Source organism: Polistes canadensis, unplaced genomic scaffold, assembly GCF_001313835.1.
Source record: "Polistes canadensis isolate GaletaPanama2010 unplaced genomic scaffold, ASM131383v1 scaffold_126, whole genome shotgun sequence".
Classification (NCBI taxonomy): Eukaryota; Metazoa; Arthropoda; class Insecta; order Hymenoptera; family Vespidae; genus Polistes; species Polistes canadensis.
Genome location: NW_014569673.1, coordinates 381,509 through 402,454, shown reverse-complemented (window position 1 = coordinate 402,454; position 20,946 = coordinate 381,509). Strand labels below are relative to the sequence as shown.

At 32.7% G+C, this 20,946-nt stretch overlaps 3 protein-coding genes across 4 annotated transcripts; 1 reads left to right on the top strand and 2 right to left on the bottom strand.

The window, feature by feature from the left end:
- Positions 1 to 41: 41 nt before the first annotated feature.
- LOC106788130 (long-chain-fatty-acid--CoA ligase 5) lies at positions 42 to 12,091 on the bottom strand. 2 transcript variants are annotated; one of them, XM_014751118.1, is made up of 9 exons: positions 12,043 to 12,091; positions 9,776 to 9,924; positions 7,306 to 7,429; positions 6,014 to 6,350; positions 5,222 to 5,690; positions 3,104 to 3,394; positions 954 to 1,175; positions 519 to 836; positions 42 to 315 (listed from the first exon to the last, which is right to left on the bottom strand). In XM_014751118.1, exons 1-9 carry the CDS (start codon positions 12,074 to 12,076, stop codon positions 178 to 180), a joined length of 2,082 nt encoding a protein of 693 aa, XP_014606604.1. In that variant the 5' UTR covers positions 12,077 to 12,091; the 3' UTR covers positions 42 to 177. The 2 variants fall into 2 exon arrangements, with proteins under 2 accessions (XP_014606604.1, XP_014606605.1); XM_014751119.1 differs by lacking the exon at positions 12,043 to 12,091 and adding an exon at positions 11,248 to 11,789.
- Positions 12,092 to 12,255: 164 nt separating this feature from the next.
- LOC106788131 (bone morphogenetic protein 2-like) lies at positions 12,256 to 13,426 on the top strand. The gene has a single exon (XM_014751121.1). The coding sequence runs from the start codon at positions 12,271 to 12,273 to the stop codon at positions 13,366 to 13,368; it is 1,098 nt and encodes a 365-aa protein (XP_014606607.1). The 5' UTR covers positions 12,256 to 12,270; the 3' UTR covers positions 13,369 to 13,426.
- A 354-nt stretch (positions 13,427 to 13,780) lies between these two features.
- Positions 13,781 to 20,407, bottom strand: LOC106788129 (microsomal triglyceride transfer protein large subunit). Its single transcript, XM_014751117.1, has 5 exons — positions 20,072 to 20,407; positions 19,107 to 19,130; positions 16,978 to 17,171; positions 15,634 to 16,284; positions 13,781 to 15,537 (listed from the first exon to the last, which is right to left on the bottom strand). Exons 1-5 carry the CDS (start codon positions 20,139 to 20,141, stop codon positions 13,789 to 13,791), a joined length of 2,688 nt encoding a protein of 895 aa, XP_014606603.1. The 5' UTR covers positions 20,142 to 20,407; the 3' UTR covers positions 13,781 to 13,788.
- Positions 20,408 to 20,946: the final 539 nt, after the last annotated feature.

Sequence of the window (20,946 nt, the reverse complement as noted above, 5' to 3'; positions counted from 1 at the left end):
GAAAATGATTGATAATAAAAGTATTAAGAATTTAACGAATATTTGAGACGATATAGATGTAAATTTATTGAAGAGAATAAACGCTTCGTTTTTTTTTTTTTTTTTTTTTTTTTCTTTTTTCTTTTTTTTTTTAATAGTTCGTTCGACGAAGTGAGATACTGCTTTTCATCAATCCGATCAGTTCAATTGTTGATAAAGATCTTCTATTTGAGGCTTGAAGTACGCTTTTAATTGAGGCCTTTTCGTTTTTAACGTTGGCGTTAGAAGACCATTTTGCATAGAAAATGGATCCGGATGTAAGTAAATATCTTTGACCTATTTTCAAAAATAATCAAATGTATCATTCGGCCCTACGTTCCTTTACGATCATACGAAAAACGCAAAACATAAATTTTATATCGCGTTTATTTTATTATTACGCGAACATTTCAAATGATCGAAATAATTAAACACATGCACGCGTTTAAAAATGTATTCTTTTTTTGTTGTTGTTTATATATTTTAAAAATAAAATTTACCTGTTCGAATGACCTCAAACCCGCTTCTTTTCCCCACGAGTGCATATCGTCCAATATTAACCTTTTGACTTCCGGATTTGCACAAAGAACGCTCAATGTACCTGGTATACCATTTTCTACTGCCCAGCATTTAACTACATCTACATCTGGTACAACTATGCCTACTACGCACGATTTTAAAGATTCACCATGGACGAATACTTGATGTACGTATTGACTACGTAAATAGATATTTTCTATTTTTTCAGGAACGATATATTCCCCTTGGGACAATTTAAAAATATGTTTCTTTCGATCGATTATTTTTAATGTGCCATTCTGAAAACAAAAATTACATTATATATATATATATATATATATATACATACGAAGACACTTCTGTAAGTATTATATTTCATAAAAACAAAAAGGATAATTTGAAATATGAATCCTTACGGGTAACCACATGCCAACGTCTCCCGTGTGATGCCATCCAAGTTCATCAACTACTTCTGCCGTTTTATCTGGATCTTTGAAATAGCCAGCAAATACATTGGTACCTTTAACGCAGACCTCGCCTTGATTGTTTATAGCAAAATATTCCATTTCTGGTACGTCTACTAATTTAACGCAGCAACAGGCTACCGGTGGTCCCACGTGTTCTGGTACATGATCACCCTTGCAATTTAAAAATCACACGTTATATCTAATCATAATGCATTATACAAATGCATTACACAAATTTATATTATCAAACGCCAATGTACCATATCATTATTATTATTATTATCATTATCATTGTCAACGTCATCATCATCCGTTTATAAACTACACATTTGTTCGATAAAATAATTATAATATAACATTTATATGTGAAATTAATTCGCGACGAATTTTTCTTGTTTCTTTCTTTTTTTTTCGATTAAAATTCAACGTAACATATATTTGAATGAACAATTATATACATGCGATACAGAAAAAAAAAGAAAAGCATCAGACAAAAAAAGAGAAAAGAGAGAAAGAGATCGTTATTAACGTATTTACGTTTGCTATATAACGTTATGTATGCATCACTACATTTTCATCCAATGAATCCGCACAAGGTACTTTTAACAGCGATGTAACTACCGGCTGATACAGCTGTCCGACTACTATATTGATCCTCTCAAAGGTTTGCCAAAAATAGTGTGCTCGCGTGTATGTCACTTGATTATTTGTCAGCTCTCTTTATTCGAATAGTCTGGTGATGTTGTTGCGAAGAAACGGTTTGACGTTCTGTCGATTAAACACAAATTTTTTTTCTTTTCTCTATATAAATAATATATATATATATACATTTATTATTAATTATGTGTTATAATTTATTATATAATATATATTATATAATATAATTTATTATATTACTATAATTATATAATATATATATAGAAATATATGTATATACAAAATAGAGAATAAAAAGAAAAAAGAAAGCGTGAAAACTAGAGACACATGTATGTAATAATAATAATAATTAAGGTGGTACACTTATAAAAATGATATGCATGCATTTAAAAGGGGAGAAAAAGAAAAAAAGTAAAAGAAAAGAACATATGTACAGACATCGAGATAACGACAGAAAGCATAAATCGTGTTCCTCGCTGTTATAACAAACTTCCGCGTGCTTAATTTTCTTTTTTTTTTTGTTTCTTTGTGATTAAGTAAGAGCCGTACACAAGACCGTGGGACGTGTATATTAAAAGTTGATGTTGTGCATCACGAGAGGTTTATTTGTGGCGCGTTTATTGACCGTCTCATTTGAATCACGAGAGTACCTACTTCAAATTCAAACACGCCTCGCTGAATTTACTTCTGCCGAATAATATCTCACTCTCTCTCTCTCTCTACATATATATATATTCTCGATTACGAAATATATCTCTCAAAGAGTGGGATTGACAGCGCTGAAAGAAAGAGAACAAGGAAAAAAAGACAAAAAACATCACACAAGTTTTTTAAAAAGAATTTCGAAACACTTAGAGAAACCTATTACGAGACAACGACAAATTGGCGATAAAAAGAAAAATAAAATAAGAAAAAAAAAAGAATTCTACGATAGAGGAAATAGAAATAAAAAAAGAAAAAAAAAACCATTAGTCGTAAAAAACATTCTTCAGTATTTTCCCCCTATAATTATAGTTCCCCTTGCAACGTGTTAGTGTTTATTACCATTAGGGTGAAACAAAAGTTCGCGCGTTTATTGTGTTCCACAAATTGTGTTATAAACTAATTTATATATACTATATTACATAGAAAATATATATATATATAATGGATTGTTTTTTGTAATAAACAAAAATAACTAATAAAACTATAAAATATTTTGTAAAAAATTTACTTTGTAAAATATTCATTAAAAAACGCACGAAATTTTTGTTCCACTCTAATACAATTTTAACGAATTACTTAAGCAAAATTCACGCGTTAACTGCAGAAAATAATATAAGAAGACAGAAGCGTTTCTTTCATTATATGAAAATAAAATAAAACCCCCTACTTCTGAATTTTCGTTTTCGAACACACCATAGATAAATTCCGAGCAAATCATCGATTTGTATTCTTCGAACCTGTATAGTTAAAGTGATCGGTGCGCAACATTCCGTTTGACCATATCCCTCGACGACGAGACAACCAAGAGCACACCTCGTAAAAGTGAGAACATTACCAGCCAATGGTGCAGAACCAACAAGCATCAGTCTCAATCTACCACCCATGGATTCTTGAATTTTCTTGAACACCAGTCTGTCCCAAACACCGTTGTTCCTAACTATACTCTTCTTTATTTCGTTTTCCTTCGAACGCATTCCCATATTAAATAACATTCTTTTGAAAAATGAACTCTGCAGTTCCGATTGTACCTGAAAAATCAAAACGAAACAAAATGAAATGAAGTAAGAAGAAGAAGAAGAAAATAATATAATACGAGAGATAATAAATATAATAATAAATATATAATAAATTAATATATATAATAATAATATATTCAAAAATATATTATATATAAAATAATAAAAAAATGACAAAATACGAACAAGAAAAACTGTGTCCATACACATCAGTCAGAATATTCTATATTTAGGGGAAGCACCAAGTGTATATATATATATGTGTGTGTCTTCTGACTGGCTGAATTATATCTATGTTCTTTGGCAGACGACTTAAACCGGCACGTCAAGTCCGTTGCTTCTAGTACGGCAATCGATTCGACTGTTAAACGGCTTAAACTCGTGAACCTGTCAACGTGAAGGCCCATATTGACTAAGTTAACAATTATTGACCATCAAACTAAGAATACGATTTCCGAACCGGATATGTCGTTATTTTCAACCTTCGTAATATGGATCGTACATAACGGGAATAGATTATTTGTTTTTGCATTTACTGTTAATAAATATATGAATACTTTGATGAGAAGAAGTCTTATATAAACCGTAAGAAGCCAAGTTCAATTTCCTTTGATTTCTCTTAGCTCGCGTGCCGGCGGGATGATCACGTTTGTTCTTATTGTTTAATCATGATTAAACTTTCTTTCCGAGAAGATCAAAAATATTTCTTTTTAGTTTATAATTATACATCCCTATTCTATACAACGTTATCTTAAATTAGATTTTATTTTTGCTCGCGATAAATGTATGGATGTATGGATGTATGAACGAGGTGCAGAAATGAAAATAAAGTGTTACATTTAAATCATAGAATTCTGATGAATTACTATTTGTCTCGTATATATGTATATATATATATATACATAGAGGATGTAGGTGTAGTAAAGTGTAACGTATTATTATTGTATTCTTGTATTAGCTATATGCCAGGAATTCGTAAATCTTCTCTTCAGAACGACCCACGTAAAATCCGTGGAGAATCTAAATATTAACTCGTAGAGATCCGCAGTAGTAAAATATTCGAATAGCATAAAGGAATAGTTCTATTCTAAATCCTATAGATACGTAACGTAACGCGTGGCCTTCGAATTTACCGGCAAAACTAATTTAGCTGTATGAAAAAAAGAAAAAAAAAAAAAAACAAAACTATTATTATTCAAAAAGAAAAAGAAACCAAAAAAAAGAAACTTCTACACCGCGAATTTGTTTTTTTTTTATCGTGACGAATAATAAGCCCTCCCTTGATACGGGGGTGAGGGTTGTAGGCTGAGATAGAATACGATCCGAGGGTTGTTGTTGTATTAAACTATAAACTCGTTGTTTAATATCACAAATACACGTATACATTCCATTCAATGTACGATTTCAGGGTTACTCGATGACGTGCCGTAATTTGCTTTCCACCTGTCGTGTTTTGCTCGTGTGTACCGGAACGTTTTACGCCCTGCACCAATTGCTGCCATTGGCACGTCGAAAGATATTGCGCAGCACTAGTTTGAAAAATGACGGAAGAGAAGAGAAGAGAAGAGAAGAGAAGAGGGAGGGAGGGGGAGTAATAGACAAAATTCTACCCGAGGTATCCCCGTTCTACAGTAATGATCCATTTTTAATATTGTCTGATGTAAAGATATTTTTGCGTTAACTTTTTGGAGCGAGGTTAAAACCGATAGTTACGTAGTTCCTGATGTTAAGTGCCAAGGATTATTGGGATACCTAGTCCAACTGATGAATATTATATAAAAAAAAGAAAAAAGAATAGAAAGTATAGAAAGAAGAAGAAGAAGCACTTGAACTACTCACTTTGTCATACATGCGATTTAATAATCTAGGTACGGCCGGCATTACGGTGGGTTTCAATGCTTTCATATCTTCCGATAACCTTTTTATGTCACCCGTATAGAAACCAACTGATCCACCAACCATATATAAACCATTCTCGCAACAACGTTCCAACATATGTGCTAATGGTAAAAAGCTAATCATCGTGTCTTTGTTGGTAGGTTTATGATCGCCCAATTGTAATAAAACTGCGCATACACCTGACATAACGTTTTGATGGGTCAACATAACTCCTTTTGGGCTACCCGTCGTACCGGATGTATAACAAATCGTACAAAGGTCCGTAACTTTTGGCGGTACTTCAGGTTGATTCTTTTGTGCACCCAATCGTTCGATATCCTCGAACTTTAAAAGTTCAACCCCACGATTCTTCGCTCGTTGATTAGTTGCCGGTCTCGTTTCTTTAATGACGATTAATTTTCTTAAACATCTGTACAAATGAAATTTATAATCATAACAATTTGTCAATATATAATTATAAAGTTTTTATATTTAATATATGAGCCGTTTATTTTGAAAATGGTATAAATCACTTTTTCACAAAAATCTTATTACAATTGAACGGTATATCTTTTCATTTAAAAAATAAAAAAAAAACAAAAACAAAAGTGGCATAAATAACTTTTTCAAAAAAATCTAATTACAATTGAACGGTATCTTTTCATTTAAAAAAAACAAAAGTGACTTATGCCACTTTCAAATTAAACGGCTCATATTATTATATATATATTAATTATATTTGATTGAATTTACCTGGGAGCTTTGTCGAGTAATAAGTTACATTTTTTATCATCGTCGCATACTACTATACTGATATCAGCCTGGTTGATAATGTACGCGCACGCATCTGGTCCAAGTGTGTCGTATAGGGGTACTATGACCAAGGAATAAGTGTAACATGCTTGTTCCGTCAAGATCCATTCGGGACAATTTTGACTGTATAGGCCCACAAGGGTTTGCTGACCAGGGACCAATCCCAACGATACAAGACCGGAACCGAAGTTCTTTGCCCTGAGTAAAGTTTCGTTGTAATGAATCCATTGGTAAGGTTTGTTGGGTCCATCACGCCAGCCAAGACACGGACCGTTGTCTACGTATCAAAACAAGAGATGCCAAGAACACTTTTCTCGTAGATTCATAGATCAGATAGAGTTAGAAAGGAAATGAGAGATGAAAAGAGAAAGAGAAAGAGTATATTATAGTAATTGCCAGGTACTGAGAAACATTCGAGGCTAGACTTCGTGGGGAAACGCAAGAATTTAAATTGTCACGCGACGCGGTTCCCTGACAAACACATCTGTGTACTTCTGGCAAGAAACTCGAGTATATGATTTCATTAAAGCTCTTGTAACGACAATAATTGATCGGTTGTTACCAATGAAAATTGGTCAAACATAATAATCACATTTTTATATCACGATCTGATATGACAATAAAATATATTATATACTTTTATTTTAACAAAAAAGAATCTTTGTTAAAGTTATTATGTTGTTTACGATGTGAAACGACAGGTGGTCAATGTAATATCTCGTAGTGGGCGTAAATCGTCTCTCTTTCTCTCTTTTCTTCAATTTCCTTCGATGTAAAAATAAAAAAGATTTGAAAATAGATGACAGGCAACCTTCTTGGGGTTTTAAAAAGATCGTTAAATATTTATTTAATATTTATAACGAATAACGATGAACGATGAGAGAAAGAGAGATCGATGATAATATAATAAGAAAAATTTGCATCAGAGTGCATCCAATGTAATTCAATTTAAAATCTAGCCTAAGATTCCAATGGTTTTCACGATTGTTTACAAGATTTAATAGCTACTGTTGTTACTTGCCAAACAGACATTCACGACCGCGTGTGAGATACGATTGAGAGAGAGAGATGGAGATAGATGATTATTTTAATTCCATTGTAAAAAAAACAAAATCTTGTTGCATTCATATACTTATAAACGACGTAAAAAATCGTATGTATCATTTAAAAAAAAATTAATCTAATAGAGAATTATTTGAAATCAATTATCCGACAGGTTGCATATAACTTACTGGATTCTTTGGCGCCTCTGCGAAATCCGTCGTAAAGGGTCCTTGTATCCTCGTGCAAGTAACTAACAAATTTACCCTCCTTGCTGTCCTTGTAGAATCGCGAGACCCTTATCAAATCGGTACCCTGTAAAACGTCCAAGAGAATTTTCTTGACATATTCTCTAAGTAATCCCTGGGTTGTGTTCCGGTATTTTGTTATATAACGTAATGGCAAGTGCAACACTAAATTTAGCCACCGTGCGGTGCGGTGCGTGGCACCGCAATGCCACCGCGTAAAAGACCACTACCGATTTTCAGGATTTTAATCAAGAAATTGAATATAACAGGAAAAAGAAATGATCGAAAATTTTTCGGATCGTATATTAAAAAAAAACAAAAACCATCTCTTGAATGGAGGGCCTGGGTCGGGGCGTGAGGGGAGGTTTCTAAGGGAGGAAAATTAATTTCGAGAGAGAAAAAATTCATCGAAAGGGAATCAAATGATATCTCAGATTTAAAGGTAATTTTTAGGTATTTATCTATATAACAAAAATAAGAAAAAGTAGAAAAATAAAAAAGGATAAAAAAGAAAAAGAAATAAAGGAAAATGTTGTGTGCGATAGGAGATAGGAGACACTACACCTTAAAGGTATCAGATTGCTCGTTGAGGTCGATCGGCACGCGGATCGGCTCGTGTAGAAAACACCCCGACGACGATGGCATAATTTTTTCCTTCGACACACCTATTAATGTTTATTTAATTTGGCAATGCGTCTAATAACGCGTTTTACGGACGCGTTTAACGCACGCCACTAACAACGTGTGATTGATTTCTTGATGAATACGATGATCTTATATATATATATATGTAATAAACACTTTCAAATAAACACCAGATAAATAGATAAAGAAAGAAATAAAGAAAGAAAGAAAGAAAGAACGAGAATAGGTAAGTATGTGTTCTAAAGAAAATTCAACACGCACTGATTTAACACTGACAACGACGAGGAACGACGAGCCAAGTCTGGGGAGACCAGAACGGGCCGATACGCCCGCGATGACTGATTTCCCTTCTCAACTTTTCGAAACACCTCAATTTTGGCATTAACCTAGCTTGTCACGAGGTGATCCCGCTTTTCTATTGCTTGCTTAGTTTCTTGTTCAGTTGCTTGCTTGCTTGCTAGCTTACTTGTTTGGTTACTTGTTCAGTTGCTTGCTTGCTTGCTTGTTTGCTAACTTGTTTGCTAACTTGTTTGCTAACTTGTTTGGTTACTTGTTCAGTTGCTTGGTTGCTTATTCTGACGAGTAGGAAAGTCTAATCTTCAACAGTTTGATTTTAATACGTAAGACGCGCGCATAGCTTATTCTAACTTAGCAAACTACTCTCGACTATATTTAAATATAGTGTCCCCCCGTTGGTAGAGAGCGTCGTCCTCGACGAACACCGAACTCGATGGATAATCGTCTTATGATCGACAGTACCGATACTTTGAATCACGTAAGTATTAAATGTATTAAAACCACCCCCTCATTTACTTTTTTGATACGTAAATGTGCATGATAAATGTTCACAAGAAAAACTTCATTTGAATTATTTCTTTATATTCTTCTAATATATATGTTATTCGTTTATTAATCAAAATTAAAATCAATTTTGTGCACAATTCTGTGTACAACAAAGGGTCTTTTTGTTTTTTTGTTTTTTTTTTTTCTAAAATTCCGTGTTTCAAATGATTAATATTTATTCTATTTTTAATTTATCATTCTTAATGTATATATCAATTAATTTATCATTACTATTATTATCATATAAATGATTGAAAATTTATAGACAACAATTCAACATTTAAATATGAAACTTGCAATACTCCAAACAGCATTGAACGTATTTTACTTTACTGAAACAAATATACTAGTAATAGTGTATAGACCAAATTAAAGAAGTTCTCTTTCGAAAAAGAAAATCAAAGAACAATTATTTGAAAACAACGTTCAACCCCTTCCCCTACTTTGAGAAAACTGATCGAACAAACTGGCAAATTCTCTTCCTGCTTGTATTAGACAAAAGTATATAGATTTTGAAGTAAGAAAATAAAATCTGAATTCGCATCATCAAAGATCATATGTACATATGTTGATATACGTTTATCTAGTGAATAACGTAATTCACCACACCGCTCTATTATCTCATTTTACTGTTAAGGCGATACGACATCAATTTGATTTATTAGACATTGGACAAATTTGTCGAACATATGTGAGAGTCGCTTATTAACGTATAGAAAACGTTCAAGTTATGCTATCAATTACAAAAAATTAAATATACCTGTATAAACGTCCTTTTTATTTTATTTTTAAAGTTCCAAAAACATTTCAAAAAATAAACGAATATAAACAAACAAACAAAAATCAATTAAAAACCTATAAATACGTATATATGTCACGTATATTTATGCATCATATATTATGCAGTTTGTATAAGTTTTCTTACCGGAAGTAAAATACTTTGAGAGTCGAGAGGCCACAATGGTTTTTCCGGTTTAGGTCTGGTAGCATAATATGCTGCTACACCTGTGATGACAAGGGCACCAGCTGCTCCACTCAAATATGGAATGTAATCTTCGAAGTTAGACTGTAACACTTGATTTTCAATTATAATATTTTAATTACATTAATCTGTAATATTAGATAATATAAATCATTTCTTTTCTTTTTATCTCTTTTTTTTAGGAGGGGGGTGGATTTTGTTTAATTTATCAACATTCATCGAAATTTACATATAATTTGGTATTTCAATATATTGTTACTTTTCAGAAAAGGGATGAAAAGGAAAAAGATTATAATTAATTACTTTTTTTATGATAAAGTAGTGTTCAAATATGCTTATAATACGCATTGCGTTACTAATACTTGACCTAATACGTTTCCCCGGTTTAGGATTGCAATTGATTTTTGTATTTAGGGGTCACGTTAAGGAAAAAAAAAAAAAAATCCATTCGTTTCGCGAAAATTGCAGATATTACGTGAAATTAGAAATTTTAATAAAACTTTCATAATTGTTTAAAAATTTCCATATTCGTAATATTCTCATTAATATATGTAAGTAATCATTGAAAACATAATAAACGAATAAAGTAATTGCACTTAGCGTTGACATTATTTCAATAAAGAAAAAGGATTAATTGAATTATTATTTACCGCGTCAATAAAAATAAAAAAGTGGAAAATAATTATTCCACACAAAAGATCTTATAATATATAATATATTTTACATATAAAAAGAAAAAAAGAAAGAAAAACGAAATTTTTACTTGTTTAAGTGTGCGCAAGCGCCAGTTGGAAACGTCAAACGATAAATTTGCGATATCGAGTATCGAAATTTAAAAAAGACACATACTTGATTTTAAATCGTTTATTTAACGTGTAAAAAATGAGAATAATTTTGTTAACAACGCGATTAATAAGCCCACCCACCCTTTTTTTCTACCGTCATCGAAGTTTGATCGGGTCTGCGGAGAAATATAATGTCGATCAATAAAAAAAAATAAATAAAAAATGATAAATAACTCGCGGACACATAGCTGATATAAAAATAATTTTTTCCTTTCTTATTTATTCTCGTTTTATCGATGCAAGCAAAAGTAGAAGAAGAAAACGATGACTATAAGACGACGACGACGATGCATATAACAAAAGACGATGAAAATGTGTGTGTATGTGTGTGTGTATGTATGGTTGTTGAAGAAGAACGATATTTAGACGACTGATAATAAAACGCGTGACGGATCAACGACACGCTAGCTAACAATATCAAACGCGACAAAGAAAAAGTTAAACGAACGTAATTATGGATTATTTTCTACACGTGTACTTAACCCTTTTCCTAAGGCGTTACAATTTTACATGTTATCACATAACAAACGTGTGGTGTTAATATTTTACAATAAACAATTAAATACTTACTGACGGACACGTATATATATATATATATTATAATTATACAGCGTGGTGGTATTGTAAAAGATGTGTTAAAACACAGAAAACACACAAAAAAGAAAGAAAGAAACCAACAATCTTGCAGATATTCACGGTTAGATAATAAACTGATATCTCTTCCTCTTTGTTTTAGTAAAAAGGGTTGTACTGGTATTCAGGAAGAAAAGAATAACGTAAAAACGTAGAAAGAAACTGTAGAAACACAACTGGTTTAAACCCCACCGAATGGCACCGAAGACAGTTGTGTGTTCGGGCCGGAATAAAAAAACTTGGGTCAGGGCCACGGCATGGCCTCCTCCTTCTCGTAAAACGCGGTTTCCTTTTCTCTTTTGTTTGAATTCGATCGTACTCTATGATTATTACAAGACGAGAGGAAGACTAAGACTACGACGACGAGGTCTACGACAACGACGACGACGTTGATAGGTTTGCGTTGCGTTGCGGATTTTCGTTAGCGTATATACCCGCCACCATTGTGACGTCACTATGCAGCGAATCGATGAACAAATGCCGCGAGCCGACCCTCCAACAGCACCCCCAAACGGTAACGACGACTACAATAACCCCGTTGCATGTGTTAACGACGACACAACACGACAGAACACAACACAACGATGGCAAGTTGTATGATATACACTCTCTCATATTCTCCAACCGGTTCTCTTGAAGAAGTTCGATTTTCTTTGAACGGTTGGCAGGGTAGATTTGAAACATTGATGCTCGGTCGAGTGGTTAGGTGGTCTGCAGTTGATAAGAAATTACCATCGGCACTCTTCTCCTCCTGATCAAACACCATTGGTAGTTATTTGAAGAAACGACCCTTCCTTCTCAATCCGCAGACCAGACACCTCGGTCAAAGGACACGTGCAACTCGCATTTCGTTATAGTATCCCATACGAAACGGGTATACTTTATACATCTGATCAAAACCGTATCGAATCGAATCTAATTAGAAATTTTATTTAGAAATTATTTGTAATTTTGTATTGTATGAATATTACCATGTGTTATCCTCGTTCCTGGACATTATTGATTATCGTAATAATTATTATTTCCTGCGCATGGAAAACTGGATTCCTCTCGTGGCCACCGCGTTGTTCAACCGTGAGAGCGACAGCGTCGATAAGATTAAATCTCAACTTGGCTAGCTCAGCATTACCGATCACCCGACAACGTAATATTTTCAATTCGACATCGTCAGTTGGAAAAATTGTTGATCAAAATCGTAAGAAATATCGCGATACGGTATCGAGATACATGCTTAGACTTTATCATTTACGTCCAGAACACGACGTAATCAGGGCACTCGAACCCAGTCACATTTCGTTACCTGTCACCGGTGGCGGTAGGATTATCGAGTTTTTAATACCTATCGTTAATTATCAAGAAACTTTGGAAACCGCGGAATTACTTGGTACAGCGGGTACTATATTTAGAGTAAGAAGCATGGACGAGATGATGTCCAAACAGACTCGTGAACAAATGACAAGGTCGAGAAGAGATGAAACTTGGAGAGCATTCAACGTAACTTCAGCGGTTGCCACAAGAAACGGGAATCTTGTGAGACTACACGTACACGGAAGAATATCTTACAGAACGAGAAACGACGGTCCAATTTTGTTACTGAGTTATAGGAAACCTAAAAAAAGGAAGAGATATCGTCGTTCTACCTCCATAAATCAGGATGATCGCGAAGATAATTTACGATGGGACGATGACGGGACTAGACGTTTGATAAGACGTAAAAATTCATGCAAAAAACGTCCGTTTTACGTTGATTTCTCATTGATCGCTTACGATAAATGGGTTGTTGCACCCCCGGGATATGAAGCTTATCAATGTGCTGGAAAGTGTTATTATCCGTTCGGCGATCATCTAAGTCCAACTAAACACGCTATAGTGCAAACTCTCGTTCATGGTGCACTTCAAGGAACCGAAGGTATTAATGGTAACAAACTCGTGGGCAGAGCATGCTGCGTTCCAACGAGATTGGCCCCCACGAGTTTACTTTATCTCGATGCTACTGGTACTTTAACCTATCAGTATGGATACGAGGATATGGTGGTAGCGGAATGTGGTTGTCGGTGATCGTGTAAATTCAATTTTTAAATTTAATTTCTCTCTTACACGTGATTCAAAATCTAATTTAAATTCAAATGAAATAGAAAATAATTATTATCGTTAATACGTTATATAAAAGTATGTAATATAACTATTTTTAAAAAAAGATTCTTTATATTAATAAAATATTTAAGATTAAAAAACATGTTATGTTTTATAAATAGCATCCTTCAACGAGCTTCTGTGAATAGTATAAAAAAAATAAGGTATGTATATGTATATATATATATATACATACGCACGCACGCATACTATCGGATAATTATTTTTAGTCTCTTCAATCTTTGTGTTAATTAAATATCCTAAATCCTATGACACCGTCGATGTAAAAGTCTTGGATTCATTTTTCAAATGTAATATCATTACTTATTTTTTTTTGTTTTTTTTTTAACTATACACTTTAGAGCACATTTCGTTGTTTTTTCTGTTAAGCAAGTACGATCTACCAGGAGAAAAGAGTTTTATTCTTCGTGTTTTTCTTAATCTGTGTCTGCTGCCAGGTATCCTTTCGATTTTGTATACTTGTTGTCTGATCATTGTGTCCGGTTGGCTTAATCTCATGCAAAGTGAAACTTGACCGGAAAAATCAACGTCAGTGATAAGTTCCAATTTTGGTTCCATGGTTAATGAAAATTCGGTCATACTTTGAACGAAATTCGATCGTAATTTGGTACCACCTTGGATTACGATACCAGCACTCATGTCTACCAAAGAATTAGCGTTTCTCGACCAAAGACTTAATTGAATTTGTCCGGCAAGATCGAAACTCATGGCACCTTGAACATCCATTTCGGTAACAAAACCAGCCGCAAGTGGTAAATACTCGCTGTGACTGTGAAGTGTTGTAATCGCTTGAAAAGCTGGTGTCCTTTCGGATGCTGTTCCAGACCAAACGTGTCCCATCAATTCGCCTTGGCCGGAAAAAAATACGAAAGGTCTTATACCGACGCCTAATAAATCAATTTCCATTCCAGCTGTAGCTGTTGCTTCGTCATCCGCATCGGTATTCTCATCTTGACCCGAAGAAACAAAACTACTAAGTCCACGAGCGAAAAGACCAAGTGAAAACATTGTTTCCTCTTGATCGTTAGTTTCTAATACTACGTTAACCGTACCACGTTTCAATAAGCCACCATTTATTTCTTGTATGGTTACGAGAGATCCATTGCTACCCGCTGATTTCAAGAAATCTCGCGAAAATGCCGTACTCAAACCTTTTTGCGCTAAAACATTGTAATTATTTATCTTCTGTTGTAGTTTATTGAAATTATCTTTTAAATTGCGCGCAAATGTTTGATTTTTTTCCGACAATTGTTCGAAACGTTGATACAAATATTTACGTATCTCATAAGCGACATCGGTATTCGCTAAAAATTTAACGAGTTCTTCAAGTTCATCCTTTGACGGTCCGTTATCAAGAATAATATCCAAAGCAAGTGTACGAGCACTGCTATCTTTTTTAAATCCACCAATTTGATAAAGAGTTTTAAATGCGGCTTCCTTAATATCGGATGTTACGTATTCGCGTGGAAGAGAGGCCAATGCACGCCAAGCTACAACACTGATAGCACGATTCTCTTCATTAGCGTATTTCAACAATATCGGAATAGTCTCTTTACTTTTTAAATTTCTAAAAGCTCGCAAATATTTAATCTTACATTCTTCTAATTTACATCTATCTAAACCTAATTCTAAACTAATTCGTGCCTTTTCTATCACAGCTGGGGTCCCGTAATGTCGTGCAATGGCCGCCGCCGTTAACGCAAACGTTTCCGATACTTTATCGTTTTGCACAATATCCTCGGATCTTTTCAAAATATCTTTGGCTATGTCGGCATTCGGAGTTGGTGACATGGACAAAGCCCAAAGATACCTTTCAATGTCATCCCCTTTCTCATCTTGCCTGAGTACCTTCATAGCAGCCTGATGTGCTGCTGGGGTTGACGTTGATCCGTAAAGATCCAATAATTGCAACTTCAATTGACGATAACGTGGAATTTTTAATAATTTTTCTAATTGATCGGAAGGCGTTCGTTTGACTAGAGGTAAAAGTTTCAAAAATGCTGACGCTGATTTCGTTGTACCCAATGCCGCACTATTCAGTGACTCACGATTTTCTTCCACCGTTTGTTCAAGCTGAAATCAATGATTATTTTTGCATCAACAATTTATCTTTAATCTTACATACAATGAATTTGAATAAAATGTTTTAAACGTAATTAATGTAATTACCATTGGACATCGAGAATCTGGACAGGTAAATGGTTCCATTTCCAATTCGATATTGGTTTCTCTGTAACCGGGTTGTAGAAGAGCTACCGCGTGTTTAACGGAATTGGCATCTAATTTATTAACTTTGATATCTTTTGGTATCTGTACTAATAATCTTTTCGAAGTAACAATACTGCCTAATTCCGGTCTGGTAATCAAAGTCAATTCGTGTTCTTCTTCTTCTTTAATATTCGTTGGTAATAAAAATGTTGACAATTCGTAAGTAACGTTTCGTGAACTTAAAAGATTTACACCGAAAATAAAATCAGGATGTTGTTTCTTTGGCGTTAAACTGTGCTTGCAATTGGATTTACGTTTAAATATTGTTCTCGGTCCCATAGAAACGTAAGAAACCGTGCAAAGACCCGAAGCATCCTTTTCTCGTATCTCATCGTCCAAAGTTTTGTATTGAAAAATACTGGCTAATCCTCGTTTCAAATTTTTCGACGAAATTGATTCCGACGTGTCCAAATAAATTCCACGAATTTCACCATTTTTCCATAAAACGATGACAGGTTTCTCTGATATTTCGTCAACTTTGGAAGAATGTTTTACGAAACCCTCCGGTTCTGGTGCTTTCCGTGATTTAATCAACAATTGTGGTGATAAAATCTATTTAAACAAAAAAAAAAAAGAAATATATATTTATCAATTCTTATCTCGTTGCATATAAGTTCGTTATTATATAAACATTTTCAGAGATAATCATTCTCAAAGGTTCGCATTATACATTTCTTTTCTTTATCTTTTTCTTTTTCTTTTTTTACGTAAAAGGTTATCGATTTGAACACGATCTCTACGCGAAACTGTGTTGCTAAAAATGAAACGTATGTGCATAAGTGAAATTTATTTGCGAGAATAAAAAAAAAAAACTAATACTTTTGTTACAAAAAAAATATAATATTTATATTCTTTTTCAAAAGAACACGAGATAGAAACGTGATAATAAAACATCGCGTTAAAAAAGGGAACAATGAAATACGAACACAATATAACGTTGCATAAATAATATATATGATATTCTTTTCATTCGATCTATGGATCATAAGTTAAGATATTAATAAGTATGAAAAAAAAAAAAGAAAGAACAATGGGACTAAATAACGGGATTTGAAAAGTATAATAATTCCACTCACACATAATACATAATATCGTATATCGTTAACGGTTAATTGAAATCAAATGCATCATCGTATTATACATAATCAAATAAAACTAATCATTATTATATAAAAGTAATATGCAAGTTTCCTAAAAAAATCATAATATACTTTGAATGAACAATGAAATATTTGTTAAAATTACCTCAATATTTAAAAGAAGAGATTCTGGATCGTTAGGATCCCTCCAAACAGCGGTCACATCTAACTCGGCAGTTAATTGGAAGCCGACGTCACCAACAGACTTGGAGGGTCCAGCCTCTCTGAACAAAACTATTGTAGTTAGCTCATATTTGAGCCCACTTCCGACATCCCAACCTTTTGTGGCACCAGCTACTGCTACAATTATTATTATCCACAATAATTTCCAATACATTTTTGTTTTCCTCCCCACCCCCCTTTTATGTTTTTCACTATACAAACAAAATCTTCTGTTAACGAATCAAACGGTAAACATTTTGTTTGTGGGTTTTACTTTTGATTTTTATTACTTCTTATTATATTCTTATATATTTTTATACTTTTTTTTATTGAGATATATAAAATCACAAATCAATTAAAACAACTAAATCCAAAAAAAAGAATGATATGCGTAAAAAAAGGATAAAAAAACGTTAAATCCGAAATGTTGTTGGATTAATAATCATTTTCAATCGAATTCTATTATCTCGCGTGATTGTATAATTTTGTGTTTTTCGTTGAATTTTGATGATTTCAGAAGAAACTAAGAGAAGAAAGAGCCACGAGGCAACCGATTACGAGTTTACGCGTCGTCTGCGAGATTCACCGTCGAAGAACCGCTTCATGAGTCAATGCTGGAATGAGCTTTAACATGTGAGAGAGTAACTGTATGTGTTTGAATATATCTATGTGTATCAAAGGGGGGACTTTGTAACTCTGGCACGAGGAGAACACACACACATCTAACAAGTTACAGGATACACCGTTAAGTTGTGACGAAATTTTATCAATTGCTGTTGCTGTTGTTTTTTGCTGCTACGATAAAAAGATTGAAAATAATAGATATTCAATGAAAAAAATTAATAATATCAATGAAAATACATGTGCTTTTATCTTTAAACTATATACGTAAATACATTTTGTATTCTTGGAATTATAAACGTCTTATACTCTTTCATTATTTGCACACGAGATATGAAATTATCCGAAGATAATATTGTTATTGTTTATACTGACTGTTCAATTAACCGATATCGATTAATTTTACAAATTCAAAACTAGAATAAATTGATACAGTTATGTATCATTTAATATTCATTATTTATAAACGAAATAATTATTAATTTATTTTTTAAACGTAAAAAGAATATGTTAATCATCAATCAAGTGTTTTGGTATTAACAATTTTTTTCAAGATTCCGAATACAAAATTAATCTCTTTGACCTATGTACGGGGGCTCATATATCACGGTATATGTATGGTGATTTATCTATCATTCGACTAAAACGAGTCATATATATATTTTTTTTTGTGGACGAGATGAAAGTTACAACAAAATGTTATAGGAAAATGATAAATGATTTCACTAATGGTCGATTATATATTAACAATAATAATTCTTTAATCCCTTGTGTAATAATGTATTAGTACTATTTGCAGTTGCATTATTTTTCTTTATACAACTTTCCTTTTTTTTATCTTGTATTTTGAAACAATGTATATACGTTCATATGAATAATACCAATGCGTGTTGCAAATGTATTAACAGCTTTAATATTACATACTCGGCGGAGGGGGGGGGGTTATAAATATTATTAGATTATTAAAATGAAATATATATAATTTACTATATTTTTCTTTTTAATAAATAAAATGTAAAACATAAACTTACGAGAAGTTTAAAGATTACTACGAATTTTGAAAGTGAACTTTGAGAATGCACCGAAATCTATTCGATCGAAAAGTCAACAAACTGATATACTCGGTTTTATCGGCTGCAACTGAATAATCTTATAATTTATCTCAAGATATTGAACTGGTTTGAACGTCTAACCGCAAGTTGACTCGTCAAACAGGATTTGTATTCTGGCGGGAAAGTATTTTTAAATATCTCAACTAAAAACTACTAACAAATTCTACTTAAGTGTAAATCGTTGTATACTTACGATTTATAATATTTGATTAATATGTAAAATATTTAAATATTGCATATTATCATCTCTAATGTGTAATACCTAATTTTAATATATTATATATATTTTTTTAAATCACCGTAGTAAAACAAAACAAAAAAAGAAGAATTGGTCAATTACCTGGTGCCATTTGACAGTAGGAACCTGTAACAAAAAAAAACAAACAACAAAAATAATTTCATATAAAATATGTTCTACGATATTTTTCAAAAACATAGAAATAATTGGAAGAAAATTAAAACTATAATTGATTATCAAACTACTAAAAAATTGTTTGAAGTGCAAAGAATTAATTATTAATTTAAGAAAAATACAAAACATTCGATATATATATATATATAAATAATTCAAACATCGGCATTGTTTACTTTGTAAGATAAAAAAAAAAGTAACAAAAATTCGAGAACACTTATCAATACGTAAAATATGCATTCTGATATTAATGTAAATAAGCTTAACAAAATAAAAAAAAAAAAAAATCTAACAAAAGTACAAGTTTGCGGAACTATTTTATAAACGTAAAAGAAAGAAATGAAACCTAGATTCGAATTCAAATGAGGTAGATTTAAAATTGACGCGTAAAAAGAATTTCGGCCAATGGACAAGACGAAAAAACAAACGTTCAACTATTTATTACAACGCCATTGGTCACGTTATCATCCGCTAATTCAAATTGATTATACTTATTGATTTCCATCTGACATTTTTCTTTGCATTAATTAAAAATGATTAAAAAAATACAAGTATACACGGAACATTACACAATAATACTATTTAATATTCCAACAACAAAAGTTAACGTAATAAATTTAATTTTTGAATCAAACGTATATACAGAGCAATCGATGAAAGTAATTTTGATGATGTGGCTACCAGTTTGTGGTATAGAATCCTGCTATTTAAAATATAAATAAAAGATAAAATAGGGAAAGAAAATAAATGAAATAATTATAAACGTGAGAGGGCGCATATGTGTTGTTAAAAGATCACAAATGAAAAAGAAAATAATCGCGTGGTAAAGTAGGAAACGACAGGTTGTGTTATACCAGGGAAGAGGCCAATAGGGTTAGTGTCTTCTTGCTTACCGAAGAGTGCTAGAAGGTAGATGAGGTAAACGGTCAGAGTAGTGACCGGTGGCTTCCTGAGACAGGCCATATCTTTTTCCTCGTTCGTTGTTCTTGTTGATGATGCCTTCCTCGTTCCTACTTATTTTTCTACTTCCTACGTTCTATTATATTTTCCAATATTCCTGTTTCTTCTTGAAATTATATTTCTACGAATAAAAACAGGAATAATTTAATTAGCACAGAATAGGAGAGAAGAATTACGAACAGAATAAGGAGAGAAAATACAGGACAGAACAGAACACTGTATTATCGTGACGGTACCGACACCCGTTCCCCCCCTAACCCATTCACCATACTCCACCTCTCTCTACCTTCTCTCTCTCTCTCTCACTCCCCCTTGTCTACTGCTTATTCTTCTTTTATTCTTTCTTTTTTTGTCTAACATCTCCCTTCCCTTTCTCTCTTGCATTAGTTAGTTAGTTAGTTAGTTCATACTTTGTCCGTTTATATGTCATCGTTCTGTGCCGCCACTGAACTTTTCTCTCTAGTCTAGTTAATTCTTTATATTGGGGGAAAAATAAGATTGAATATAAAAGAGGATGAGTTATTATATATGTTATGAAAGGATATCTTTGTCGAGTAATATTATCGTAGTCAATCGAATTATTATAGGTTTTATTAAAAAATTAATAAAAAATTAATAAAAAACAAACAAACAAACGCATCCGACTAAATTATTTTCTTTTAATGCAGACCGTACAATTATCATATATATGTATGTATATATATGTGTGTGTTTTTAACAAAGCTCAAAATATCGGCAAATGCAGGTCAATAAATTGTTCGTTATTGTTTTGATTCTATTTAATGCAGATTTAGCAAATTATAAAACA